The sequence below is a fragment of the Squalius cephalus genome (genome assembly GCF_949319135.1).
Source record: "Squalius cephalus genome assembly, chromosome: 19".
In the NCBI taxonomy this organism is placed as follows: Eukaryota; Metazoa; Chordata; class Actinopteri; order Cypriniformes; family Leuciscidae; genus Squalius; species Squalius cephalus.
In genome coordinates this window covers 15,761,107-15,788,365 of record NC_137140.1, presented here as the reverse complement: position 1 = coordinate 15,788,365, position 27,259 = coordinate 15,761,107, and the positions used below count along the sequence as shown (strand labels likewise).

The 27,259-nt window shown below is 42.6% G+C and overlaps 1 protein-coding gene across 3 annotated transcripts in view; it reads left to right on the top strand.

Moving 5' to 3' along the window:
* adprh (ADP-ribosylarginine hydrolase) overlaps nucleotides 1-27,259 on the top strand; it is a 307,627-nt gene that overhangs the window by 238,367 nt on the left and 42,001 nt on the right. For 2 of the 3 annotated variants that reach the window (XM_079852062.1, XM_079852064.1), the window contains exon 7: nucleotides 17,668-17,882. In XM_079852062.1, coding sequence (XP_079708188.1) covers nucleotides 17,668-17,882 — 215 coding nt within the window. Of the gene's footprint in view, nucleotides 1-17,667; nucleotides 17,883-18,398; nucleotides 18,518-27,259 lie in introns of those variants that run through there. The other variant, XM_079852063.1, reaches the window with a different exon arrangement.

Genomic DNA, 27,259 nt, shown 5'->3' with positions numbered 1-27,259 from the left:
ATATGTTAGGTTGACTATTTTATTATTATATTTTATGAAGGCCATAATGAACAGGCTGCGATGTCAAGATTACAATGCTGGAATGTGTGTGTGTGTGTGTGTGTGTGTGTGTGTGTTCATGTTTTTCTATCCCGGTGGGGACTTCAACCTGAATGCATACAGACTCATGGGGACTCGTGTCACAGTGGGGACCTAAATAGAGGTCCCCATGGGTAAACAAGCTTATAAATCATACAGAATGAGTTTTTTTGGAAATGTAAAAATGCAGAAAGTTTTCTGTGATAGGTAGGTTTAGGGGTAGGGTTAGTGTGAGGAGATAGCATATACAGTTTATACAGTATAAAAAAAATTAAGGCTATGGAGAGTCCCCACAAAGATAGCAAACCGTGTGTGTGTGTGTGTGTGTGTGTGTGTGGCGTGGGCGCGTTTGAACACTGGACACATAAAAACATACTCCGTCATTATACAGGACGACATTCAAACTGCAAAGTGTTAACTTAAATTTGTGTACAGTAGCAATAAAACACAACATTGTGCTTTTGTAAAATAATTTCAAGCAATCCACCCCCCGAAAGGCGCTCATTTTAAAATTAAACTAAAATGCTCACGGCTGCACGGGCATTCATAACGGTGCGCGTCCATGGCGAGGAACGAGCGAGGAATGTTTTTCAGTTAATTCCTACTTCCATAGGAATTCATTTGAAATGCTTGCTCAACCACTATCAATGTCAGTGCGGACGAACATATTTTACTTTCGTTTTTAAGTTGGCGATTCAAAAGCCCCCAGTGGTGTCACACGTCGATTAACTGGTGGTAAAATATTCTCAAAGTCACATATTACCTGGTATATTTTTATATAGATACAATAGGCCTACCTGATTTTGAACACAAGAGGGCAGTATAGCCCTATGTATAAGGAGGAGTAACTAAAAACTCAGAGGGCCCTATCTTGCACCCAGCGCAATTGACTTTGTACACCGACGCATGTATCATTCCTATTTTGCACCCGCGCAAAGCGCGTTTTTTCCTCCACAGAAGCACGTCGCTAAACTAGGGAATGAACTTGCGCTCCCTGGGCGGTTCAGCGCAAAAAAGGAGGCGTGTTCCAGCGCAAACGTTCCTTCATGCTATTTTGCAGGTTTAGAAAACAGTTGCGCCACTAACCAGGAAAAAATGGTTTAAAGTCAGTGGCGCGTTGCGCATGTTATTCATATGCTATTTTAAGGGCGCATGCTTGGCCATAATCAATGTAGCGTGTGCACAACGCGCATACACTTTGATTCTCTCATCTACACAGAAGCAGCAGTTTTCATTTTTGCAAATCATACATTATTACGATAGATAGATAGATAGATAGATAGATAGATAGATAGATAATTTATTATAAAAGCATACATCTAGCTTACACATTTACCCAAATTATCATACGCCTTTTTAACCGAAGTTAATTTGGGTGGGTTTCTCCATCCCCAACGTCCCTGACGAGAGCGTTGGCTCTCCTCGGCTGTGAACCGCTCCTCGCGTGCGTCTGGCAAACCCGCCGTTATAATAGGAATCCGCTTTAGAACAAGCGCGCCTGCTCTTAAAGGGAATGTGAGATGACGCTCTGATTGGTTTATTTCACGTTACGCCCAAACCACACCTATGAATAATGAAGCTCTTCAGACCAACCCATTTTAGATTTGCGCCTGGCGCAAGAGTCATTTATCCCGCCGGGAAAATAGCAACAGCGCCAAGACCCGCCCACAAAGTTACTTGCGCTTTGCGCGTTGACACTTGCGTTTCAGATCGTTAAAATAGGGCCCAGAGTCTGAAATATCCAAAAAATCCACATTCAGACCAAAATATCTGACTTCCAGATGGCCGGAGCTAATGAATGTAAATTAGAAAGTTGTCCGGCTTGATGAGTACAATATACAAACTATTTTTTTTTTACTGTAGTTAAAACTAACCCGCCCACTTTTGTCAAAAGCATGTTGAAAGTGACACACTTCCTGCTGCCAGTTGGTGGCGCTATAACTTTGACTCACAATAGTTACATCCATCTGATCGGCCTCTTACCACGAACACACTGCTGAAGTTTCATCAAGATCAGTTAATGTATGCATAAGTTATTCCACTTCGTGTTTCTCTTTTCTCGCCATAAATTCGTTTCCTCGCCACGGCCAAACCGTTCGAGATATCAAAAATCCGTCCGCAATTTAGAATCCTCAATGTCTTGACTTCATGCACACCGAGTTTGGTGGGGATTGGATGAATTCTCTAGGAGGAGTACTTCGCATTCCACAGCAAGCGTTTTCCAAACAACCCATAATAGCCGACTTCCTGTTGGGCGGAGCTAATAACTCAGAGTGCGGAAGTTGTTCGGCCCGATGAAATCTATATGTGTACCGAGTTTCATATTAATTCATGCAAGCGTGTTTGATATATGGACCAAGTTTTCAGACCGTGTTCAAGGGGGCGCTGTTGAGCCCCCCAGCCACGCCCGGGTACGAGCTTCAGCCCGGCCCTGATGACCGTGGGTTCTGACCTGTGTGAAAAGTTTCAAGAGTTTTCGAGCATGTTAAGGGCCCCAAAAGCCCCTGAAACCTTGAAAAACAAAGATTAAATGGAATAGACAAATCCCCCCCCCCCCCACACACACACACACAGACACAGAGAGAGAAAATTCTCCAGAAAATCCACATTCAAACCAAAAATATCTGACTTCCTGTTGGTCTGAGGTAATAACTGTAAATTAGAAAGTTGTCCAGCTTGATGAGAACAATATACGTACCAAGTTTTGTGATTCTAGGAAAAACTAAGGCCCCATTTTTGACTAAAGGTGGCGCTACTGAGCCATTCCACCACGCCCGTTTCTGAAACTTTGCACATGTCTACTGGATAATAAATGTGATGTGTCTGTCGAGTTTCATGCATTTTCAAGCATGTGAAGAGTCTCAAAAGCATCCGAAAAGAATATTAAAGTTTGATGCGTTGCCACGGCAACAGTATCTAAGATATAAATAATCCTTTCACAGGTCTACATCTGCCGTGTGTCTACATTATACACATAAATTTTGAAGCAAATCGGGTAAAAATAAGAGAGTGATTTCAAAGCATTTTGAAAGTGACACACTTCCTGCTGCCAGTTGGTGGCGCTATAACTTTGACTCGCAATAGTCACATCAATGTGATCGGCCTCTTACAACGAACACACTGCTGAAGTTTAATCAAGATCAGTTAATGTATGCAGAAGTTATAACACACTTCCTGTGTCCCTTATTCGCCATAAATTCGTTTCCTCGCCACGGCCAAACCGTTCGAGATATCAAAAATCCCCTGGCAATTTTTCATCCTCAATGTCTTGACTTCATGCTGACCGAGTTTGGAGGCGATTGGACGAATTTTCTAGGAGGAGTATTTCAAATTCCAGAGGATGCGTTTTTCAAACAACCCATAATAGTTGACTTCCTGTTGGGCTTTTGTAAAACTTAGAGCACGAAAGTTGTTCGGCCCGATGAGATCTATATGTGTACTGCGTTTCATATTATTACATGCAAGTGTGTTTGATTTATGGACCAAGTTTTCGGACACCATTCCAGGGGGCGCTGTCGAGCCCCCCTGCCACGCCCGGGTACCAGCTTCAGTCCGGCCCTGATGGCCGCGGGTTTTGACCCGTGTGCAAAAATTCAAGAGTTTTTGAGCATGTTAAGGGCCCCAAAAGTGGCAAAAAGGCAAAAGAAAAATAATAGAAAAAAAAATAATAATAATCCTACCGGAAACAATAGGGACCTTCGCCCTTTCAGGGCTTGGGCCCTAATAACAAATAATCCTACCGAAAACAATAGGGCCTTCGCCCTTTCAGGGCTTGGGCCTTAATAATCCTTACGGAAACAATAGGGCCTTCGCCCTTTCAGGGCTTGGGCCCTAATAATCCTTAGGAAAACAATAGGGCCTTCGCCCTTTCAGGGCTTGGGCCCTAATAATCCTACCGAAAACAATAGGGCCTTCGCCCTTTCAGGGCTTGGGCCCTAATAATAATAAATAATCCTTACGAAAACAATAGGGCCTTCGCCCTTTCAGGGCTTGGGCCCTAATAATAATAAATATAGCTGCGAGCAGCGATTACGGGCCCAAGCCGGTGGCACCGCAACCACCGGCCTTTAGTTACCTAAAGGCACCGGGGATGGCGGTGCCGCCGGCTTTGGCCCTCCATCGCTGCTCGCAGCTATATTTATATATATTCCAATATCGATGGAAAAAATCATCCTCTTCACACATGCAAAAATGTGCTTGGAAACATCACAGTGGAGCTCTGCTTACTGTGAATGGTACAAATTGTACTACTGACTATTTAAACAGAGCATTGTAATTCGTTTATGTTAGGTTGACTATTTTTATTATTATATTGTATTAGGGCTATAATGAACAGGCTGCGATGTCAAGATTACAATTCTGGAATGTGTGTGTGTGTGTGACGCGGTTGCGGTTGAACAGTGGACACAAAAACATAAATAAAATGTTTTAGTTAATTCCTACATCCATAGGAATACATTGAAAATGCTCGCTCTACTCCGCACCATTATCAATGTCTGTGCGGACGTCTGTATTTTACTAGTATATAGTATACTATAGTTAGCGATTTAAAAGCCCTCAGCGGTGTCACACGTCGATTAACCGGTGGGAAAATTTTATCACAGTCACATCCCTAATATATTTATATATAAATACAATAGGCCTACCTGAAAGAGAATTTTACTTGCCCGACCAGAGTATAGCCTGATTAGAACGTCAATAACAAAAAAATAACTTGGGAATCACTAAAACGAGAGATTATTCTAATTTCATTACATTCATTTTAAGTTGCAATCAGCAGTTAATAATAAATGTATTACTGATCAATGGTAACAAGTTTGCACTGCTGAGGCTCATGCTGCTTCTCCAGGAGAATTGTAAACAAATGAGCGCAGCACACAAAAAAGCAACCCAGTTAACAACATACTGACTATAAAAATTACAAATATGGAGTTTTTATATATTTTATAACATATGATAGAGTTAAGCAACCTCACTTGACGAGTAGGCAACTATTTCCTGAATACAATCACGATTGAAACTGTGACATTGATTTCATACAACAGGTTAATAAACAGTTACAATTAAGTCACTTACATTTTAGATGCAATATTGACTGTTTTTGTTCTGTTTCAGCAGCAAAAATAGTTAAACAAAGATCACAGCAGAACCATCGCGCATCTCACAGCAACTTGTTTTCTCATTACTGAATTATTCAGCATTTTGAAACGAATCGGTTGACTCAAAGATTCAATGGTCAATCCATAAACATTTGTCTCAATCATGAATGACTCAGTCATTGGAACGAATCGTTTGAATGAATGAATCAATGACTCGCTCATTAAGATGGTCGCCTGGCGACACCTAATGGCGGTTTAGTGTTATGTTTAAAAGTATCATTCTTTCCAACTGCACCATTATCAATGTCCGTGCGGACGTCCGTTTTTTACTTTCACTTTTATATTAGCGATTTAAAAGCACCCGCTCGTGTCACACGTCGATTAACCGATGGGAAAATATCCCTATATTTAAATACAATAGGCCTACCTAGTAAAACGTTTTATATACTATTTTGATATCCTTTTGGACACAAGAGGGCAGTATAGCCCTATGTTTGCTTTTTTGTTGAACCAAATAGCACTAAATAGCCTGTTCTTGAATTGCAAAAACAGAATAAAATAGGTTTAGTTCTAATATTTGTATAATTTTATATAAAAATAAATGGTGTATAATTACATTTTTAGAAGTTATGAGATGTTTCCTGCTTCCTTTTTGACATTAATTTAATCCCTCGCCATAGCAAAACCGTTTGAGATATTCAATTTAGCATCATTAATATATTTTTATTATGTTGAAAAAGTTTGGTGGGAATAAAATAAACCTTTTAGGAGGAGTAACTAAAAACTCAGAGGCTGATTTAACAAAAAATCCATATTCAGACCAAAATATCTGACTTCCTGTTGGTTGCAGCTAATGCCTGTAAATTAGAAAGTTGTCCGGCTCGATGAGAACAATATACGTACCAAGTTTTGTGATTCTAGATAAAACTAAGCCCCCATTTTTGACTAAAGGTGGCGCTACTGAGCCCCTCACCACACCCATTTCTGAAACTTTGCACATGTCTACTGGATAATAAATGTGATGTGTCTGTCGAGTTTCATGCAATTTCAAGCATGTGAAGAGTCTCAAAAGCATCCGAAAAGAATATTAAAGTTTGATGCGTTGCCACGGCAACAGTATCTAAGATATCAATAATCCTTTCACAGGTCTACATTTGCCGTGTGTCTACATTATACACATAAAGTTTTAAGCAAATCGGGTAAAAATAAGAGGGTGATTTCAAAGCATTTTGAAAGTGACACACTTCCTGCTGCCAGTTGGTGTCATTAACTTTGACTCACAATGGTCACATCCTTGTGTTCGGCCTCTTACATCGAACGAATACACTGCTGAAGTTTCATCAAGATCAGATAATGTATGCAGAAGTTATAATACACTTCCTGTGTCCCTTATTCGCCATAAATTCGTTTCCTTGCCACGGCCAAACCGTTCGAGATATCAAAAATCCGTCCGCAATTTAGCATCCTCAATGTCTTGACTTCATGGCGACCGAGTTTGGAGGCGAATGGATGAATTTCCTAGGAGGAGTACATCAAATTCCACAGCATGCGTTTCCAAACAACCCATAATAGCCGACTTCCTGTTGGTCTGGCGTAAAACTTAGAGCACGAAAGTTGTTCGGCCCGATGAGATCTATATGTGTACCGAGTTTCATGTTATTACATGCAAGCGTGTCTGATTTATGGACAAGTGTTCGGATCCCGTTCCAGGGGGCGCAGGACCCCTGCCACGCCCGGGTACCAGCTTCAGCCCGGCCCTGATGGCCGCGGGTTCTGACCTGTGTGCAAAATTTCAAGAGTTTTCGAGCATGTTAAAGGCCCCAAAAGTGCTCGAAAGGTTGACAAAATAATAATAATAATGATAATAATAATAAATATAGCTGCGAGCAGCGATTACGGGCCCAAGCCAGTGGCACCGCAACCCCGGTGCCTTTAGTTACCTAAAGGCACCGGGGTGGCGGTACCGCCGGCTTTGGCCCTTCATCGCTGCTCGCAGCTATATTTATATATATATATATATATATATATATATATATATATATATATATATATATAAAAGACAGAAAATATTACTTGACTTACCTTATTCTGATTTTATGATACACTCAAAATATTCCACAACAAATCCTTTAAATTTAATGTAAAAATAAAAATGAAAGTAAGCAGTGTTGGGCTCACATAACCCTCTCATTAGAATCAAAATGTTTCAACATGTGTGATGTATTTGGATGCTAAACTATTCTTTATTATAGGCTTTTTTCTTCACTCGTGTTCCAATATCGACGGAAAAAATCATCCTCTTCACACGCGCAAAAATGTGCTTGAAACATCACAGTGGAGCGGTGCTTACTGTGAATGTACGAATTGTACTACTGACTTTTTAGAGCAGTGTAATTTTTATATGTTAGGTTAACTATTTTATTTACTTTTTTTTATTTTTTATTTTTTTACTTTTATTTATTTTACTATTCTATTTTATTAAGGCTATAATGAACAGGCTGCGATGTCAAGATTGCAATGCTGGAATGTGTGTGTGTCTGTGTGTGTGTGTGTGTGTGTGTGTATGTGTGTTCATGGTTTTCTATCCCGGTGGGGACTTCAACCTGAATGCACACAGACTCATGGGGACTCGTGTCACAGTGGGGACCTAAATAGAGGTCCCCATGGGTAAACAAGCTTATAAATCATACAGAATGAGTTTTTTTGGATATGTAAAAATGCAGAAAGTTTTCTGGGATAGGTAGGTTTAGGGGTAGGGTTAGTGTGAGGAGATAGAATATACAGTTTGTACAGTATAAAAACCATTAAGTCTTTGGAGAGTCCCCACAAAGATGGTAAACCGTGTGTGTGTGTGTGTGTGTGTGGCGTGGGCGCGATTGAACAGTGGACACATAAAAACATACTCCGTCATTATACAGGACGACATTCAAACTGCAAAGTGTTAACTTATATTTGTGTACAGTCGCAATAAAACACAACATTGTGCTGTTGTAAAATAATTTCAAGCAATCCACCCCCCGAAAGGCGCTAATTTTAAAATTAAACTAAAATGCTCATGGCTGCACGGGCATTCATAACGGTGCGCATCCACGGCGAGGAACGAGCAGAACAGAGTGAACGTTTTTCAGTTAATTCCTACTTCCATAGGAATTCATTTGAAACGCTCGCTCAACCACTATCAATGTCAGTGCGGACGAGCATATTTTACTTTCGTTTTTAAGTTGGCGATTCAAAAGCCCCCAGCGGTGTCAAACGTCGATTAACCGGTGGTAAAATATTCTCACCGTCACAAACCTAGTATATTTTTATGTAGATACAATAGGCCTACCTGATTTTGAACACAAGAGGGCAGTATAGCCCTATGTATGACTTGACTTTTATGGGACTAAATAGTACAATTACTATTTTTAAACTTATAAATAATTATTAAATTGAAAAAAAAAAAAGAATAAAATGGGTTTAGTTGTGATAGTTGTATACTTTTATATAGAAATAAATGGTTTTTAATTACATTTTTAGAAGATGAGGCTTTTAGTGTTTCCTTTTTGTACATTACTTTAGTCCCTCACTATAGCAAAACCGTTTGAGATGTTTAATATCCGTTCACAATTTAGCATCTTTAATGTATTTTCATCATTTTGAAAAAGTTTGGTGTGAATAAAATAAACCAGTTAGGAAGAGTAGCTAAAAACTCAGAGTCTGAAATATCCAAAAAATCCACATTCAAACCAAAATATCTGACTTCCTTTTGCTCTGAGCTAATAACTGTAAATTAGAAAGTTGTCCGGCTCGGTGAGACCAATATATATTCAGATTTTTGTAACTGTTGGTAAAACTAACCCCCCCACTTTTTTCAAAAGCATGTTGAAAGTGACACACTTCCTGCTGCCAGTTGGTGGCGCTATAACTTTGACTCACAATAGTTACATCCATCTGATCAGCCTCTTACCACGAACACACTGCTGAAGTTTCATCAAGATCAGTTAATGTGTGCAGAAGTTATACCACTTCGTGTTTCTCTTTTCTCGCCATAAATTTGTGTCCTCGCCACGGCCAAACCGTTCGAGATATCAAAAATCCGTCCGCAATTTAGCATCCTCAATGTCTTGACTTCATGCTGACCGAGTTTGGAGGTGATTGGATGAATTTTCTAGGAGGAGTACATCAAATTCCACAGCATGCGTTTTTCAAACAACCCATAATAGCCGACTTCCTGTTGGGCGGAGCTAATAACTTAGAGTGCGGAAGTTGTTCGGCCTGATGAGATCTATATGTGTACCGAGTTTCATATTAATTCATGCAAGCGTGTTTGATATATGGACCAAGTTTTCAGACCCCGTTCAAGGGGGCGCTGTCGAGCCCCCCTACCACGCCCAGGTACCAGCTTCAGCCCGGCCCTGATGGCCGCAGGTTCTGACCTGTGTGCAAAGTTTCAAGAGTTTTCGAGCACGTTAAGGGCCCCAAAAGACCCTGAAACCTTGAAAAATAATTATAAAAGCAACTTTCTCCTAACAGACAAATCCCCCACACCCCACACACACACACAGAGACACAGATACAGAGAGAGAGAGAGAGAGAATTCTCCAAAAAATCACATTCAAACCAAAATATCTGACTTCCTGTTGGTCGGAGCTAATAACTCTAAATTAGAAAGTTGTCCGGCTCGATGAGAACAATATACATACCGATTTTTGTGATTCTAGGATTGTGATTCTAAAGGTGGCGCTACTGAGCCATTCCACCACGCCCGTATCTGAAACTTTGCACGTCTACTGGCTAATAAATGTGATGTGTCTGTCGAGATTCATCCAATTTCAAGCATGCTAAGAGTCTCAAAAGCATTAAAAAAGAATATTAAAGTTCGATGCTTTGCCATGGCAACAGTATCTAAGATATCAATAATCCTTTCACAGGTCTACATCTGCCGTGTGTCTACATTATACACATAAAGTTTGAAGCAAATCGGGTAAAAATAAGAGAGTGATTTCAAAGCATTTTGAAAGTGACACACTTCCTGCTGCCAGTTGGTGGCGCTATAACTTTGACTCACAATAGTCACATCCTTGTGTTCGGCCTCTTACAACGAACACACTGCTGAAGTTTCATCAAGATCAGATAATGTATGCTGAAGTTATAATACACTTCCTGTGTCCCTTATTCGCCATAAATTCGTTTCCTTGCCACAGCCAAACCGTTCGAGATATCAAAAATCCGTCCGCAATTTAGCATCCTCAATGTCTTGACTTCATGCTGACCGAGTTTGGAGGCGAATGGATTAATTTCCTAGGAGGAGTACATCAAATTCCACAGCATGCGTTTATAAACAACCCATAATAGCCGACTTCCTGTTGGGCTGGCGTAAAAAGTAAAAGTACAAAAGTTGTTCGGCACGATGAGATCTATATGTGTACTGAGTTTCATATTATTACATGCAAGCGTGTCTAATTTATGGACCAAGTTTTCGGACCTCGTTCAAGGGGGCGCTGTTGAGCCCCCCTGCCACGCCCGGGTACCAGCTTCAGCCCGGCCCTGATGGCCGCAGGTTCTGACCCGTGTGCAAAGTTTCAAGAGTTTTTGAGCACGTTAAGGGCCCCAAAAGTGCCCGAAAGGTTGACAGAAAAAGGCCCGATGAGATCTATATGTGTACTGAGTTTCATATTATTACTTAGAAGCGTGTCTGATTTATGGACCAAGTTTTCAGACCCCGTTCAAGGGGGCGCTGTTGAGCCCCCTGCCACGCCCGGGTACCAGCTTCAGCCCGGCCCTGATGGCCGCGGGTTGCAAACCGTAGAAACGGTCTGTGTCGAGGAAGAATGGAGACATGAATGTACGGGTCATTCAGGTTGATCGCTGCAAACCAATCCAATGGACGAACGCATTCAAAAATGCCTGTCAACATCTTGAATGGAAGCCTGTGAAGGATTCGGTTCAAGACGCGCAGGTCCAGGATTGGTTATAACCCACCGCTCTTCTTGGGTACAATGAAGTAAGGGCTGTAGAAGCCAGACCTCATCTCGGCTGGAGGGACGGTCTTGATCGCACCCTTCGCCAGTAGGGCAGCGACCTCCGCACACATGACGGGCATTGCCACAGCGTCCCGGTGTGGGGGCATGGTCAAGTTCCGCATCCTGACAGAGGAGGCCAGGTAAGGACAAGCGTTCTGCGGCGGCCTGCCTTGACAGGGTTTGGCAACAGAGGGGGACGAGAGTGGCAAGGCATAGCATTGCACACTGCTATCCATGGTCTCTTGGGGCTCGGAGGAAGGGGAGACAGTTCTTCACTTTTTGACCAACGACGTATATGGGAGGCTTTGACCGATGGCGATCGGCCTTAGCCTTGGTGCGCCCCCACCTGGAGCAAAGTCTCACGGGCTCTGCTCCATGTGCGGTGACACCTCTGGACGAAGGCGTGGGCGGAGGGGACCGCGACTTCAGATTCCAGACTAGGAAAAACTGGTGGCTGGTAACCGAATCTACACTCAAACGGAGATAGGCCGTGGATGACACTGGCAACGAGTTGTGAGCGTACTCCACCATTGAAAGCTGCTGACTCCAGGAGGAAGGATTCTTAGATACCAAACATCGCAACACTCTTTCCAAATCTTGGTTGGCTCTCTCGGTTTGACCATTGCTTTGGGGATGAAACCCTGAAGACAGACTGACACTCGCTCCCAGTAATTTCTCTCGCAAACAAAACTCTTGCCAAAATTTGGACACAAACTGGGAAACCATGTCCATCGGGAGGCCATGTAAGCGAAAAATGTGGTCCACAACAGTCACCGCTATCTCCTTGGCTGAAGGTAATTTGAGCAAGGGAATGAAATGAGCCGCCTTCGAGAACCGGTCCACTACGGTCAAAATGACCGTCTTGCCCTGGGAGGGCGGGAGGGCGGTAATAATATCTAGCACTACGTGGGACCAGGGTCTCGAAGGGACAGACCGTGGTTGAAGTAACCCATCTGGGGGTCGATTGGAAGTCTTACCAGTGGCACAAACCGAGCAAGCCAAAACAAATCTGTGAATGTCGCGAGCCATTAATGGCCACCAGAATTGTTGCTTGACCAAAAAACTGGTACGGTTAACTCCTGGATGACAAGCCACGTTGGAACAATGCCCCCACTGAATAATGTCAGACCGTAATCCCTCCGGCACAAATAAATGATTCTGTGGGCAACCGGGCGGAGGCATTACCCCTTCTAAGGCCGCCTTAACCTTCGATCCGACCTGCCATGTGAGTGTGGAGACAAATAGGGTCTCGGGTAAAATGCACTCGGGAGTGGATGGGCATTCGGAACGGTAAAAAATTATGTTCTTGGAACCCGGGCGGTTTTCGAGAGAAAAATCAAAACAGCCGAAAAAAAGTGCCCGCCGAGCCTGCCTGGAGTTTAGTCTTTTGGCGGTTCTGATATATTCCAAGTTCTTGTGATCGGTCCAAACGATAAAAGGTACCCCCGACCCTTCTAACCAATGACGCCATTCTTCCAACGCTAACTTGACTGCCAACAACTCCCTGTTACCAATGTCATAGTTACGTTCGGCAGGTGATAAACGATGGGACAATAAACGTGCAAGGATGCATCTTGTCGTCTGTGGAAGAATGTTGGGAAAGTACTGCGCCTACCCCCACCTCTGTCGCGTCGACCTCCACCACGAACTGACGTGATGGATCAGGGGCTATCAAGATGGGAGCTGAAACGAAGCAGCCTTTCAGTTTGGTGAATACAGCCTCAGCTGTATCGGACCACCTGAACGTAGTTCTGGGGGAGGTCAAGGCAGTTAGAGGAGCGGCTAGTTGGCTGAAATTGCGAATAAAACGCAGATAGAAATTGGCGAACCCCAGAAACCTCTGTAGGGCCTTATGGGAATCTGGACTTGGCCAATCTACCACAGCCTTAACCTTCTCAGGATCCATTTGTACTCCCTCAGACGAAATGATGTAACCTAAGAAAGGAACAGACTGTGCATGAAAAGCGCATTTCTCCACCTTGACAAAAAGCCCATTCTCTAGCAATCTTTGAAGCACTCGCCGGACGTGCTGAACATGTTCCTGGAGAGAAGAAGAAAAAATCAATATGTCGTCCAGGTAGACATATATGAACTGATCTACCATATCTCGCAGCACATCATTGACGAGAGCCTGGAAGACCGCTGGGGAGTTGGACAGCCCGAAAGGCATGACCAAATATTCAAAGTGTCCCCTGGGGGTGTTAAAAGCAGTCTTGCATGGGACTTACTGAACACTTCACTTACTGGCACGTTAAATAAATCCACTGCGTCCTCCTGAAACACAGAACTAGACACAGACGAACAAGCAGACACTAGATAGGACTCATGACATTGATTGCTCCATGCAGAAATGGAATTCTGACGCCAGTCCACTCTGGGGTTGTGTTGGGTTAACCAGGGGTGACCAAGAACAACGGGTGCAAGTGGAGAATCCATGAGAAGAAATGACAATGTTTCGGTATGGTTGCCTGATGTGGTGAGGGTAATGGGTCCGGTGGTGAGTGAAATGTTAGGGAGTTCTTGACCATTGATGGCGTTGACTAATATCTTGTGGGTGAGTGACGTGATCGGGATCTGAAGTCTGTGAGCAAGTTTTAAGTCCATGAAATTACCTTCTGCTCCGGAATCCAGCAGGGCTTGACTGTCGTGCGTGTAGGTTTCAGTTTCAGTCCCATCTCAGTCTTACCGGGAGTAGCGTGGACGATATCGGACAGAGTCGGGCATGTCGTTGGATCTTGGTAGGGTGATGGAGCATCTGAAAGCCTGAAAACGAAAGCAAGAGAATGCATAAAGTGCATAAAATGCAATTGCATTTGAATAACCAGGGATATGTTCGGCTTTAATGATAAAGTTATGTAGCCTGGTTAAAACCAGACCATTCTCAGTAGTAACTGAGTTATGGTCTGGCAAAGCTTCATTAATAACTAATTTCCAAAGGGGCGTCACCAACGGACATCGCTCAAATGCCTCTGGGTGCAATTGGATAGACCTAAAAACCAATCAGAGCAATCGTCATCGTGTAAAGCAGAGTGGTTCTCAAACCTGTCCTGGAGGACCACTAACACTGCAGGTTTTCGTTGTCTCCCTAATCAAACACACCTGATTCAACTCAACAGCTCATTATCACATGGGTTAATGAGCTGATGAGTTGAATCAGGTGTGTTTGATTAGGGAGACAACGAAAACCTGCAGTGTTAGTGGTCCTCCAGGACAGGTTTGAGAACCACTGGTGTAAAGCCATATACTGCGTCCCAAGTTACACTACCCCATAAAAGTATTATTTTCTGAAGAAAAGGTATTTACTTTTGAATGTGTAGTAAAAAAAACTAGGCAAGCTTTGGGACATACTACTTCGTCATCTTTATCGGACGGATCTGTCACGTGCATCCTGTCACGTAAACTGCCCTGTCAATCATCTTGTTACAGTTAAAATCCTCTATTAAATCTAATTTAATTTCCTACCGTTTTTCTGAGAGAACTGTAGTAGCACGTTCATCTGCCAGTGGGGCTTTCATGGAGACTGTCCTCATGTGTTTGCAATTTGAATATAATAATGCATTTAAAAGTTGGTGCGCTTCACCAACGGACGTCGCTCAAATGCCTCTGAGCACAATTGGATAGACCTAAAACCAATCAGAGCGATCATCATCATGTAAAGCCCGCCTCAACGTTTCTGATTGGTGCCTCAATTTGGACGGATTAGAAATCGGCTTGAATGGGCTCTTTGCCAGACTACTTGCAGAGCAAATCTAAATTTGCCCGAAGTTTGTCTGGGTTTTCCCAGGCTAAAAGTTATGGGTAACAGACTGCCAAGTGAGACATCTAAGAATTGACATTATAGCTTGACACTTTGTTTATGATAGCGACGACTCCATCACAGTACATAATGATATGTCTAAGTGTCCAAGCGGAACCCCATAGGACGCTGGCTACAGCGATCGGGTAAATTTCATGTAGAGCCGATGAGACTGACTCTTGGGCCAGGGAAGCAAATTCAGCAGACCATTTTCCTGCGAACCACTGCCACTGGCAGCGTCAGTAAAAAGCTTAAGATCAGCTGAGGATTCAGGAACGTCAATGTAGAAAAAAGAGATGCCGTTCCAGTTATCTAATAAAAATGCCCAAAAGATCCGACAAGCACCCATCATCTAGGTCAAATGTGTCAATTACAAGGCCTTGCGGGCCTTGCCAACAAATTCTGGTAATCAATTTAACGTGGCCCGTGTGCTGTTTAAATATATGTATATCAGAGAATAAGTATATAATAATTGACAACAGGCCGTTGAATTATTAGCAGATTAATGCAGTTATTAATGCAGCGAGAGAGAGAGATTAAGCATGTGTGAATTAAGTTAACGTGACGTTACTTAAGTAGTAGACAGAGTAGAGAGAACACTGACCCGAAAGCCTTGAGACAGTCTAAAAATTAAATAATCAATGAAAGATGGATCAGAGTAAGAGGAGAGGTAGCTAGAAAGTGTTGCCAGATTAATAGGGGTGGAAGGGTGGCCGCACATAATTTTCTTTGATGATGTGCTTTACCTTGTTTTGCCGGTCTGAAGCGCATTGGGCAGACGAATGTCAGGTGCAGATTCCTGCAAAAACTGCAAACCTGAAAATCTACAGTTTGAAAAAGTACACACAGATTCACTGAAATTATTACATAAAGGAATGATCAATAGATGCACTTGGAGGTTCAGCACCACGGACAGCAGAATGTCCTCTGCTAGCATACTGTACGTTTTGGGGCAGAAAGAATATCCACCATCATTCGCTGGTGATGGAAGCAACAAAGCGGCTAAATTAATGTCCTTACCTTGGATGATATTGGATCTAGGGATACAGTGACAGCAGCAGGAGGAATGAATCGCCTATCAAAAACTTGAAGTGAAGTGCGAGCTAGGTGAGAGTAGCGAGCGGAATCTCAGAGCTTTTTTCACCTATGAGCTGCGAATGAGACAGTTATATCAGTCTTATATATTTGGTGTATGATCGTAATTGGCTGAATGTATGATTGAAATGAATTACGTGGCATTATGTCTTCCTGCCAGAACCTGCGCTGAAGTTTTCACTTCCCTAGGACAAAATCAAGTATTTTTTTTTTCTCATTCCCAGTGTTGGGCAGTAACGCGTTACTAGTAACGCGTTACTGTAACTCAGTTACTTTTGACAGTAACTAATACTGTAACGCATTACTTTTTAAAAAATTAACTCCGTTACCGGTACCATATGGTGCGTTGTCCGTTACTTTTTAAAATTAATTATGTGCGGCAGACCGGCAGTCATGGCGAGTCAAGGCGAGAGCAAGGCGAGAGCAAGGCGAGAGCAAGGCGAACAAAAGCGAGGCGAACGCCGCCACTTGAAAGTGCGCGAGAGAGACCGTTGGAGAGAGCGCGCTCGAAAGTGCGCGAGAGAGACCGATGTGTCCGAGAGAGACCGGTGTGTATGTTGGAGAGCGCGCTCGGAAGTGCGCGAGAGAGACCGAATGTGTTCGAGCATAATATAGTTTGTTTATAAATAAATTACACACTTCAGCATTTGAATAATATCTGTAGCATATTGGTATCATCTGCAATGTTTTAATTAGTTTACATATGAAACAAAACTCCAAAATAACCTGCAGAGAACGTTCCCAGAACACATCTGACCGGTTGTGAGCACGTGCGGCAAACACGACTAGAATTTGGCTTAAATAACCTCTGATGGTGAAGTTCTCTGTAGGTTATAGAAATAAACCCCCCCCCAAAATTATATTTTATTATTATTGTTTATTTTGGTACATTGTTCAGTATTATATTGAGAGCACATTTTGTTAAACTGCTTACTTTCGTGAGGAAGAAAATACTTCAAGTAGGCTAGTTGTAAAGGTGTGTGAGTTTTATCATTTTAATTTGCACTACAAAGAGTGTATGTGTATGTATATTTTTTATTACTGTTTATTTATTTTTGGTACATTTCTTAAGAAGCATCATTTATTTTTAGACTTATTCTTGGCCAGTTGTTAAACCTTCTATTGTTTTGTTGTTCCATAGTAAAGATAACATTTTAATATTTAAGGTAATAGGTGTCTCTCACAATGTCCCACACCAAATTAACATTAAAATAGTGTGAATTAGTGTACAATATTTTATAATAATAATTTATTCTATTTAGTGTCCATTTAATTCATTTAACTTTTTTTTTAAGTAACGCAATAGTTACTTTCCCTGGTAATTAGTTACTTTTGTAATGATGTAACTCAGTTACTAACTCAGTTACATTTTGTGAGAAGTAACTAGTAACTATAACTAATTACATTTTTAAAGTAACTTGCCCAACACTGCTCATTCCAGAAGCTTTCACTCGGATATACGTCACAGAAGGGAAAAAAATATTATTGCAACTTCTGTTTCAAGCCAACTTTAAATTGGTCAACATTATGAAAGACTTCCTCTAAAATTACACTTATTTGACTCAAACCTTTCATTCTCTTTTCATCCTCCAAGGTATTTGGATCTCAGAGCATTGTCTTTGGGGACTGGCCCAGTTACCTGGCCTAACCAGTATGGGCCAGCAGAACGAGATGAGGCCTACAAGAGCTTCAGCCTGTCAGGTTGGGCTGGTCGGAGTGGTCATGATGCTCCAATGATCGCTCTGGATGCCCTGTTAGGAGCAGGCTCAGACTGGGAGGAACTCATGAGTCGTGCAGGATTTCATGGAGGTCAGAATAAGAATGAACCTTTGAAGAGTGACGTTTTTTTTTTTGTTTTTTTTTTCATTAAGACATGTAGGTGTAAGTGCAGAAATAATTATGAATACTTGCGATACTGACGTTGTATCAAGAGGATTGATCATCACATTAAAAATATCTCTAACTACTATATAATATAATTTAAATGAATAACTTGATACAATTCACTTATTGTGTCTAAGTTTTACATTGTACTTATATTTTAAAAAAATAAAAATAAATACCTGCATGTAATTTGACCCTATCCCTTAACACACACTTAATCCTCATCAAACCACAAAACCTGTCCCTAACCTACATACAACATAAACACAAATTGTACATTGGACCAAACAAACAATATATATTTTTGACATGAGTCAAGTAAAGTGGGACCAAAATATTAAATTGAAAAAGAAAAATCCATTTAATGGAGCCATGAGTTTCAGTCTTGGTATCAGTGATACTGATCTTCATTAATTTTACTTCCATTTTTCTTCTGTACAGATGAGGAAGTTGTCAAAAATGGTTCCTGTTCGCATGGTTCCACGGAAACGACTGGGAGTGTTGTATTGTGCATGCCAGACACGTGATTGGCAGTGTCACGTTGAAAAGAAAGACTGCGTACTCACGCACATACGCATTCAAACGTGCATGCCTATAGTATGAACACGTGGTGCGTGCGTGCCGTTGCTGTTTTTGACGTTTACACGGAGATGATGACGGTATCGTTTTCAAAACTCGTTTTCAAAAAAACTATTTCAAAGTTTGCGTTCTCAGGCTACGAAAAGAACATTGTTGTGTAAATGAATGGCCAGAACACATTGAAAGTATTTTGTTTTCAGTTGAAAACGTTGTTGTGAGAACGGCCCCTAAATTAATAACTAATTATTTTTACAACGTAAATGAATCATTCAAAAAATTACATGTGCCTGATAAAGGTCATGAGACCGAAACGTTGCCAATAAATATTTTTCATACGTTTTTGCAAGTATAGATAGTGTGCGGGAGTTTTTTGTTTTTTATTTGATTTGACCTACCTATATGCTCTTTTTTTCCCACGCACCTATCATCTGCAGGTGTGCGATGGTGTTTGTGTTCTACCTGACATATTTGAAAGAGAAAGACAGATGAAATGATTAATGCATCCATGGACAGGATATAATTATAAAAGACATGATTTTAAAAGTGACCTATAACATCAACTATGCAATACACTTTAATTTATTTAGTGCTAATAAAATTATTAAGCCTATTTGGAGAGAGAGATGTTTATAATGTGACAATATGTCAGTCATCATGTGATAACGAAAATATGACTAGGCCTAGACTACTTGTTCTGAGCAGGTGTTACAGACACTCATGAAAAACTGATGCTAATTATCTGGGAAACATTCTGTAACAGCAGTCAAGTTGTCACTATTTGTGTCAAACAAGTTGTGGATTTTTTGTAACATTAAAACAGGAGATCATGACTTACTCTGTGCTCAAAGTGATGCTCGGAGCTCGAAGTGATTTCCTCTATATGTGAAAGAAACTTTCCAATAGAATCTGTCTGCAGCCTGCAAGACTTCAAGTTACGCCCACTTCAAGTCACGCCCCTTCAATTTACACCCCCTTCAAGTTGCTCACTGTATTTTTCAACTTGAAGCAGCGCTTGCACAGACCAGTCTGTGTATGATATCAAAGTACCGCGAGAGCAATTAGAGCGAACAGACATCGCTTTTGAATCGCTCTCGCACGAGATTAACATAAACTGAACATACTAAAGTTGATTTAACTGACTCATAGCTGTTAAAGAACAGAAATGCTTGTTTTGGTATCCAGTAAAGCAAGCTGCAATTGCATTAGTGCCAGGGTACTGATAATGTATTGCAATGTATTGTTTTCTTTCTTTCTTTTTTAAATAAATAATTTTAAACATCTTATTGTATGCCTGATTTGCTGATTATTAAAATTTTTGACTGATATCAACAGTACTAATGAACAGCTAAATGCACCGCTGACAAACAAATATTATGATACTTTTGAGACAAATGAACAACAAGCACACCCATAACAAAATCTTTTAATCTTTTAAGGCAACAAAATGAGGTTTAAAGGACAAAATGAGGAATCATCACTCAAAAGCACCACAGCTGCACAAAAAATAAAGAGGAAACAGTCGTAAACTGGTATAGAAAACAATCAATTAGGTGACGTCTATGCATTTACATCTATTAGGTGACATCTTAGCCATGCATTTACATTTTAATAATGGAAAATGACCACTCCAGGGTGATCTACTGCCGCTGGTGTTGTGCTGCCGGCATCTGTGGGACACTCAGCGAGACAGATTGATAAGCTCAAAGTTCCAAACGCTTAGCTCTGCTCTTGCTGCAGTGTAAAAAGCGGCAATATGACTTATACACTTCAATTTACACGGTTATCTCGGGGAAGTATTCTTACCTTTGTCTCTATACGAGCTGGCATCTTGTCTACAACATCTCATTTTGAGTTTGACATATCGTGTGGTTCTGTGTGATTTGGACAACTTCAAGGTACGCCCACTTCCTGCCCCTCTCTTGCAGTCCGCAGACAGACCCATCTCAAACTTTCGGGCAGAATCACGTGAACAACTCCAGGATATGCTTTTTTTCATTGGTTGTTGCGTTAAATCTTACCCAGATACAATAGTGCTATTTTCTGATTGGCTATTGTGTAGCCCCTTTCTTTTTTTTTGATTGGCTGATGAGTGGCAGGCTCGACTAAGAACTCCAGGGGAGACGCGCTTGATTCCTGCCGGTTCCATAGTGAGAGTGGCGCGGCCAGAGAAATGTTGGGCGCTGCGGCATATTAAATATATTATAAATAGTTTTCCCGCGTGAGAAATACAATGTGTGGCGGGAGTGCGTGACAAAAGACTGAAATGAGTGACTGTCACGCTCAATGCGTGACACTTGAGAGCCCTGCAGCCAAAACAATCTTTGTTGACTTGACTTGACTTGATTAAAGACAATTAAAATGATCAAATATTTAAAATACTGTCTTTGTTGTTTCCACATTTATTGGGAGATTCATGTGAAAAATATATTCATGTTTACAAATTTTAATGTTAGAGGAGATTAATTACATAGATCTGTGGTTAATTTTTTTCTAATTGATAGACAGCCCCAAAATAAAGTCAAATGCAACTTCAATACAACAGTACAAAGATCACTCTCTATGTCACGTTGTGACTGACGAATAGGAATCTCGCTGGCCTCTCTACTTCGAGTGTAAACTAAATGAGCCAAGGCACATTGGCATGTGATAATTGCATCAGCTGCTCTGCCTCACAGCATGGATATATAATGAGCAGCAGGTGCACCGCATCTTACGCTTTTCGCTTTGGAGCAGAGCGGTTCTTGAATCTTTGCCACAATCTTTTCCCCTGTGTGCTTCTGCACCAAGAGAAAAGCAGTTCCCTAAAAGAGCTTACACGGGTCTGAGTTTGCATCTTTTTAAAGATGACATTCAACCTATGTGTTTCTGGATGCGATTGTTACCTGGTGCCGAGGGATGGTCACGATTGCTGTCTCACATGTTTGGGCATTAGGCACACTGAGATAGCTTTCGTGGATGAGTCATGCACCCACTGCGGGAAGATGACCATCTCAGAGTTGCGGTCAAGACTCCAAAACCTCCAAATAGGTGGCTTCACATATCCTCCACAGAGGCTTACTTCAGGGAGTAGCATGGGTCACTTGAGGATCACAGTGAGGGCTTCTCCTTTGGGGAACCAACCCCCTAGGACCCCTCACCCCTCTTGCACTCCACAGCAAGCAGAGCTTCCTGAGGAACATGCTGGACCATCTCAAAGGTGTGTACCAGTCGTGTCTTTCGGGGCTCCCCCCGATGACTGGATGTCGATCGCTGCATCAGAGGGTGAGCCTGACTTTTCTGGGGTTGACGATGCGGCTGCCTTGCCTCCTTCAGGAACGGTAGCGTTGCCCGACTCAGACCCGGAGATGATGGCTATGCTTAATGCCGCCGACAGGGTCGGGCTCGTGTGGAATCAATAGTCGTGTCCCGAGCCCTCGAGGTTGGAGAATTGGTTTCTAGGGGTGGCTTACGCTGGTTTTCAGTGTCCCAAAGGTGCCCTATTCCACCTCACGGGGGAATCCGTGTCTCCCCTCCTGAGCCTGTAAGCGCTCGTCTGGTCTAACCAGCAAGGCTTACCAGGCTTGTGAATAAGCCGTCTCACCTTACACGCTATGGTGTTTTTGCAAGTCCATCAAGCTAAAGCACTAAAGGACCTGCACACGGGTGGTCATGATCCAGAAGTTCTGCCAGAACTTTGTACCGCAACAGACCTTGCGCTTCATGCAACGAAGGTTACAGTGGGGTCTCTGGGTCGTGCGATGTCCAGGCTTTTGTCCAGGAATCCAGGTGTCTGGCTGACATGAGAGATGCCGACAAGGTCAGGTTTCTAAATTCCCCCAAACAGCGTCATGGAGCCGGTCACAGGCAGGACGCCCAAGCCTGGCGGCAAGCGCAAGTCCAAGAGGCCCTGAGATGGGCGACCCGGAGATGGAGGGGACAACTCTTCGGGAGATGGTGACTGCACCACTCCCTTCCCCGGAGGAGGTCCGGGTGGATAATCTTTTGTTTCATTCTGTTTTTGTTCCGCCGCTGGCCCCAAATAAGAGAGCAGTTTCCTCTATCTCTGGATCCCAAGAGGGCACGGAGAGCAATGGACGGTGCGAAACCGAACCACTCTCATCCTCCTCTTCCATCACCAGCGGGCTGCAGCTGGCAGTTTGAGAACGCAACAAAGCCTTCTCATGCACCCTCTGCCCATTCATGGAACCAGGTAACGGTTACTCCACACACTCAGACCCCACTGCGGGCCGCCTTGAAGAAAGAGCCCCCCCAGCACAGTCCTTTTGTTCCACCTCGCTGCCCCATTGTTGCCTGTGGTCCCTTTGGTCCCTTTGGTCCCTTTGGTCCCACTTGCATGGTCTCTGAGAGCCTTGCTAGTGCTCCCCAGTCCATCTCATTGGCTCATTCGGACCATCAGGCTCGGCTATGCAATTCAGTTCACCCGGTGTCCCCCCAGGCTCAAGGGTGTCCGGTTCACTTCAGTGAAAGCTGTCAGTGCCCATGTCTTGCCAGCGGAGATGGAGCCGGTCCCTCCAGCCGATATGAAGACAGGGTTTTACAGCCCTTACTTCATTGTACCCAGGTAAGGCATTAGGTTACAGGCAATCTTGGACCTGCTAGTTTTGTATCGGAGGTTTCACAAGCTATGGTTCAAAATGCTCACACAGAAACGTCCCCGAGATATATCAGCGATAGACCTGAAGGACGTGTTCTTTCGTGTCTAGATTCTCCCTTGTGTTTGAGGGTCGAGCATATCAGTACTAGGTCCTACCCTTCGGGCTGTCCCTGTCTCCACATGTCTTCATGCAAATCACGGAGGCGGGACTCCCATGAGAGAACACAGCATTCACATACTCAACTATCTCGATGACTGGCTCATCTGGTACAGTCCTGAGATCAGTTATGTGAACACAGGGACCTGGTGGTCAGTCACCTCAGCCAGATGGGTCTTCGGGTCAACTGGGTAAACTCTCCCCCATGCAGAGGATCTTTTTTCTCTGTATGAAGTTGGATTCGGTCAAACATACAGCAAGCCTCACAGAGGTATGTGCTCAGTCGGTGCTGAACTGTTTGAATACGTACAAAGGTAGGACGGCGGTCCCACTGAAATAGTTTCTGAGGCTCCTGGGGCATATGGCAGCCGTAGCCGCAGTAACACTGCTTGGTTTGCTTCACATGAGACCGCTTCAGCACTTGGCTTCACGGTCGCTTCAGGCCATTCATGTTCTCACCTCAAACAGGTAGAAGCACCCGGCTCAATGTTGGCTTGCTGTGCCCTGTACTGTTGCGCTTATGTTCTCCACAGCAAAAACCTGTCGAGTTCCTCCATCACCCCAGCAGCCAGACGTGAAGGAGCATCCAGCCAGACGTGGAGGAACATCCAGCACAAGGCCTACGACTGATGTATCCATGAGAACCGGTGCTAGGCTGTGTGCCAGATGTGTGACACAGAGGGGATCCCATATGTGTATTTCTCCATGGTAGTTCCTAAACGGAAGCCCTTGTCTTTCCTTTGGGGAAGCCCCTGTAATGAAGTTGGAGCCGCCCCCGACACAGTCCATTTGCAGTCAGACCTAAGTTTGCAGTTAGTCCAATATGTACAACTCCACATAAATACTTCGGGGTAGGATGTGGCTCCGCAGCATTCCTTTCCAGTCAAAAGGGCACACTTTCCCAGTGTTATCCAACAGTCTCACTGAGTGGGTCATGTGGAACAGCAGTGATTGACATTCTCTGTGTGAGTCCTGTCCCATCGCATCCCTAATAGGCAGGAGGGATCAGGAGGCTTACACAGGGCACTGTAAGGCGGACAGCAGCTGTGGCGCTTTGGTAAGGATTCCTATTCGTCTGTCATGACGTGAGATTGAGAGTGACCCCAGGGTGGCCGAGTCACCGGGTCGACTCCTCAGCGAAAACCCGAAGATGCAATGCACCTTCTGCTCATTATATACCCGTGTTGCGAGTCAGAGAAGCTGATGCAATTATCGCAGACTCGTTTACTTTACACTCAAAGTACAGGGTGGGCCATTTATATGGATACACCGTAATAACATGGGAATGGTTGGTGATATTAAAGTCCTGTTTGTGGACTTCTAAATGGCCTCCATGGTCACTACCCATCTTGAGGAGTTTGCCCCCTCACATATACTAATGTGCCACAAACAGGACTTTAATATCACCAACCATTCACATGTTATTACGGTGTATCCATATAAATGGCCCACCCTGTAGATTGGCCTCTTAAGCAAGATTCCAATTCGTCGGACACAACATGACATCTCCATTCCTATGGGATTATTATTGTGCCTTTAAAATTTAAACTTTTCAAGAAACGAATGAAAATATAAACTGAAACTTAATCAAATGTCTTTGAAACCGGAAAAAATAAATCGCAGGCAAATTTTTTTACTTTGTTTTCAATACACTGCATGTTTTACTAATTGTTTTCTCTTTTTTCTTTCGCTGATCTGTACTTAATAATGCGCTTCCAGAGTTTTCATTTACGCTTCTGAAGTTTTCGTTTACGCTCCCTGAGTTTTCGTTCACCACTCAGGCACATAACTCTCGTGGGGGTGGGGCTAACAGCGATGTGGTCTCATTGGGTGTTTGATTGACAGATTGACCTGGAAGTGAAGAGGTCAGTGTTGTGTTTACATGTGAGCGTCTGTAAGCGGCTTCCTATTTAATTTTAGTGATATAAAGTTAGGAGTTTTGTTTTTTAATTGTATCTGTATTTATCTTCTACTGCTACTATGTCAGCATAAGCTTTTAGGAGCAGTATTTGTCTGCGCGAGAGAGAATGAATGTCTAGAGGTATAATTGTAGTAGGCTACATTAAAATACTGTATAATAATGAATGTCCAATTCTTTTGGAGAATATTTGTTTTTTCCTGATAATGTTAAATGTTTTTTTTTTTTTTATGCTTTGATTAGATTGTGATGTAACAATTTAAAGAGAACACTGTGGGATATTTTCAGCCATCAAGAAAGTCTCACTCTAACCTTATAATCAAAGTTAGCAACCTTCTGACCAACTGTCATACGCACATGGGCTACAATCTACCTGTATATGGATTCACGGCGATGGAATATTTTCTGAAAAAATCTTTGTTTGTGTTAATGTGAAGAAAGAAAGTCATATAGTACATCTGGGATGGCATGAATGTGAGTAAAGGATAAAAGAGTAAAGGTAAACTCATCACGCTACCCATTGTTAGCACTTACACCATCACAATTAATGATCACTTAATTCTGAAGAATTCAAACAATATGAAAATTGCAACCAAATGGTGTCTTGCTGTTAGATGGTACAGACCTTCAAGGATATTTCATTATATTCTTTATTGTCACTATACATAAGTATGAAAGTGAAAGTCTTGGATATTGTGACAGTCCAACCTCAGTATTCTCATAAAACACATATAGGGCCCTATCTTGCACCCAGCGCAATTGACTTTGTACACCGATGCATGCATCATTCCTATTTTGCACCCGCGCACAGCGGACTTTTCCCTCCACAGACTCACGTTGGTAAATTAGGAAATAAACTTGCGCTCCCGGGGGTGGTTCAGCGCAAAGAGTAGGCGTGTTCCGGGGCAAACGTTCCCTGGTGCTATTTTGCAGGTTTAGAAACCAATTCTGCCACTGACCAGGAAAAACGTAGTCTAAAGTCAGTGGCGCGTTGCGCATGTTATTCATATGCTATTTTAAGGGTGCATGCTTGGCCATAATCAATGTAGCGTGTGCACAACGCGCATACACTTTGCTTATCTCATCTACACACAGACGCAGCAGTTATCCTTTTTAGAAAACCATACATTATTACAAGGAAAAATATTAACACACGAGGGAAATCATTGTTGTGACCATGAAGATGTGAAAAAATAGGCATAAATCTAGCTTACACATTTACCCAAATTTTTATACGTCTGTTTAACCGAAGCTAATTTGGGTGGGTTTCTCCCATCCCCATACAATGTCACTTCTCTGTCTTTTATGGCCCTGATGAGAATGTCGGTCTCCTCGGCTGTGAACCGCTCCTGGTGTGCGCCTGGCAAATCCGCCGTTATAATAGCAATCCGCCATGGAACAAGCGCGCCTGCTCTTAAAGGGAATGTGAGATGTCGCTCTGATTGGTTTATTTCACGTTACGCCCAAACCACACCTATGAATAATGAAGCTACTTCAGACCAACCCATTTTAGATTTGCGTCGGGCGCAAGAGTCATTTATCCCGCCGGTATAATAGCAACAGCGCCCAAGACCCGCCCACAAAGTTACCTCCGTTTCGCGCTTGATACTTGCGTTTCAGATCGTTAAAATAGGGCCCATAGTACTAAAAATGCACAAGTACATAATATACAAAATTTTTGTAAAATTCATATTTATGATCATTTGAACAGTTTTTGTTACAGTAAATGTAACAAAGCAGTGACTGAATACATTGTAATGAAATATAATAATAATAATAATTTATAACAAACTTTAAGTTGGCTTGAGAAAGCCGGACCAGAGAATTTGAAGAAGTATAAAGTAGTTTGAAGTTTAAAGTAGTTTGAAGTTTAAAGTAGTTAAAAGTTTGATTGATAGATTAGTTAGAAAGAAAGATTAGGGGGTTTCCGGTTATGGCGCACAAGGAGTAGACGTGTGCGCGGCTCGCTCCCTAAACTTTTAAGTTTATCTCTAAAACCTCAGCATTTTCGTTGACATCTGACAGTATTTGTTTTATAACCGTTTCGTGATTTC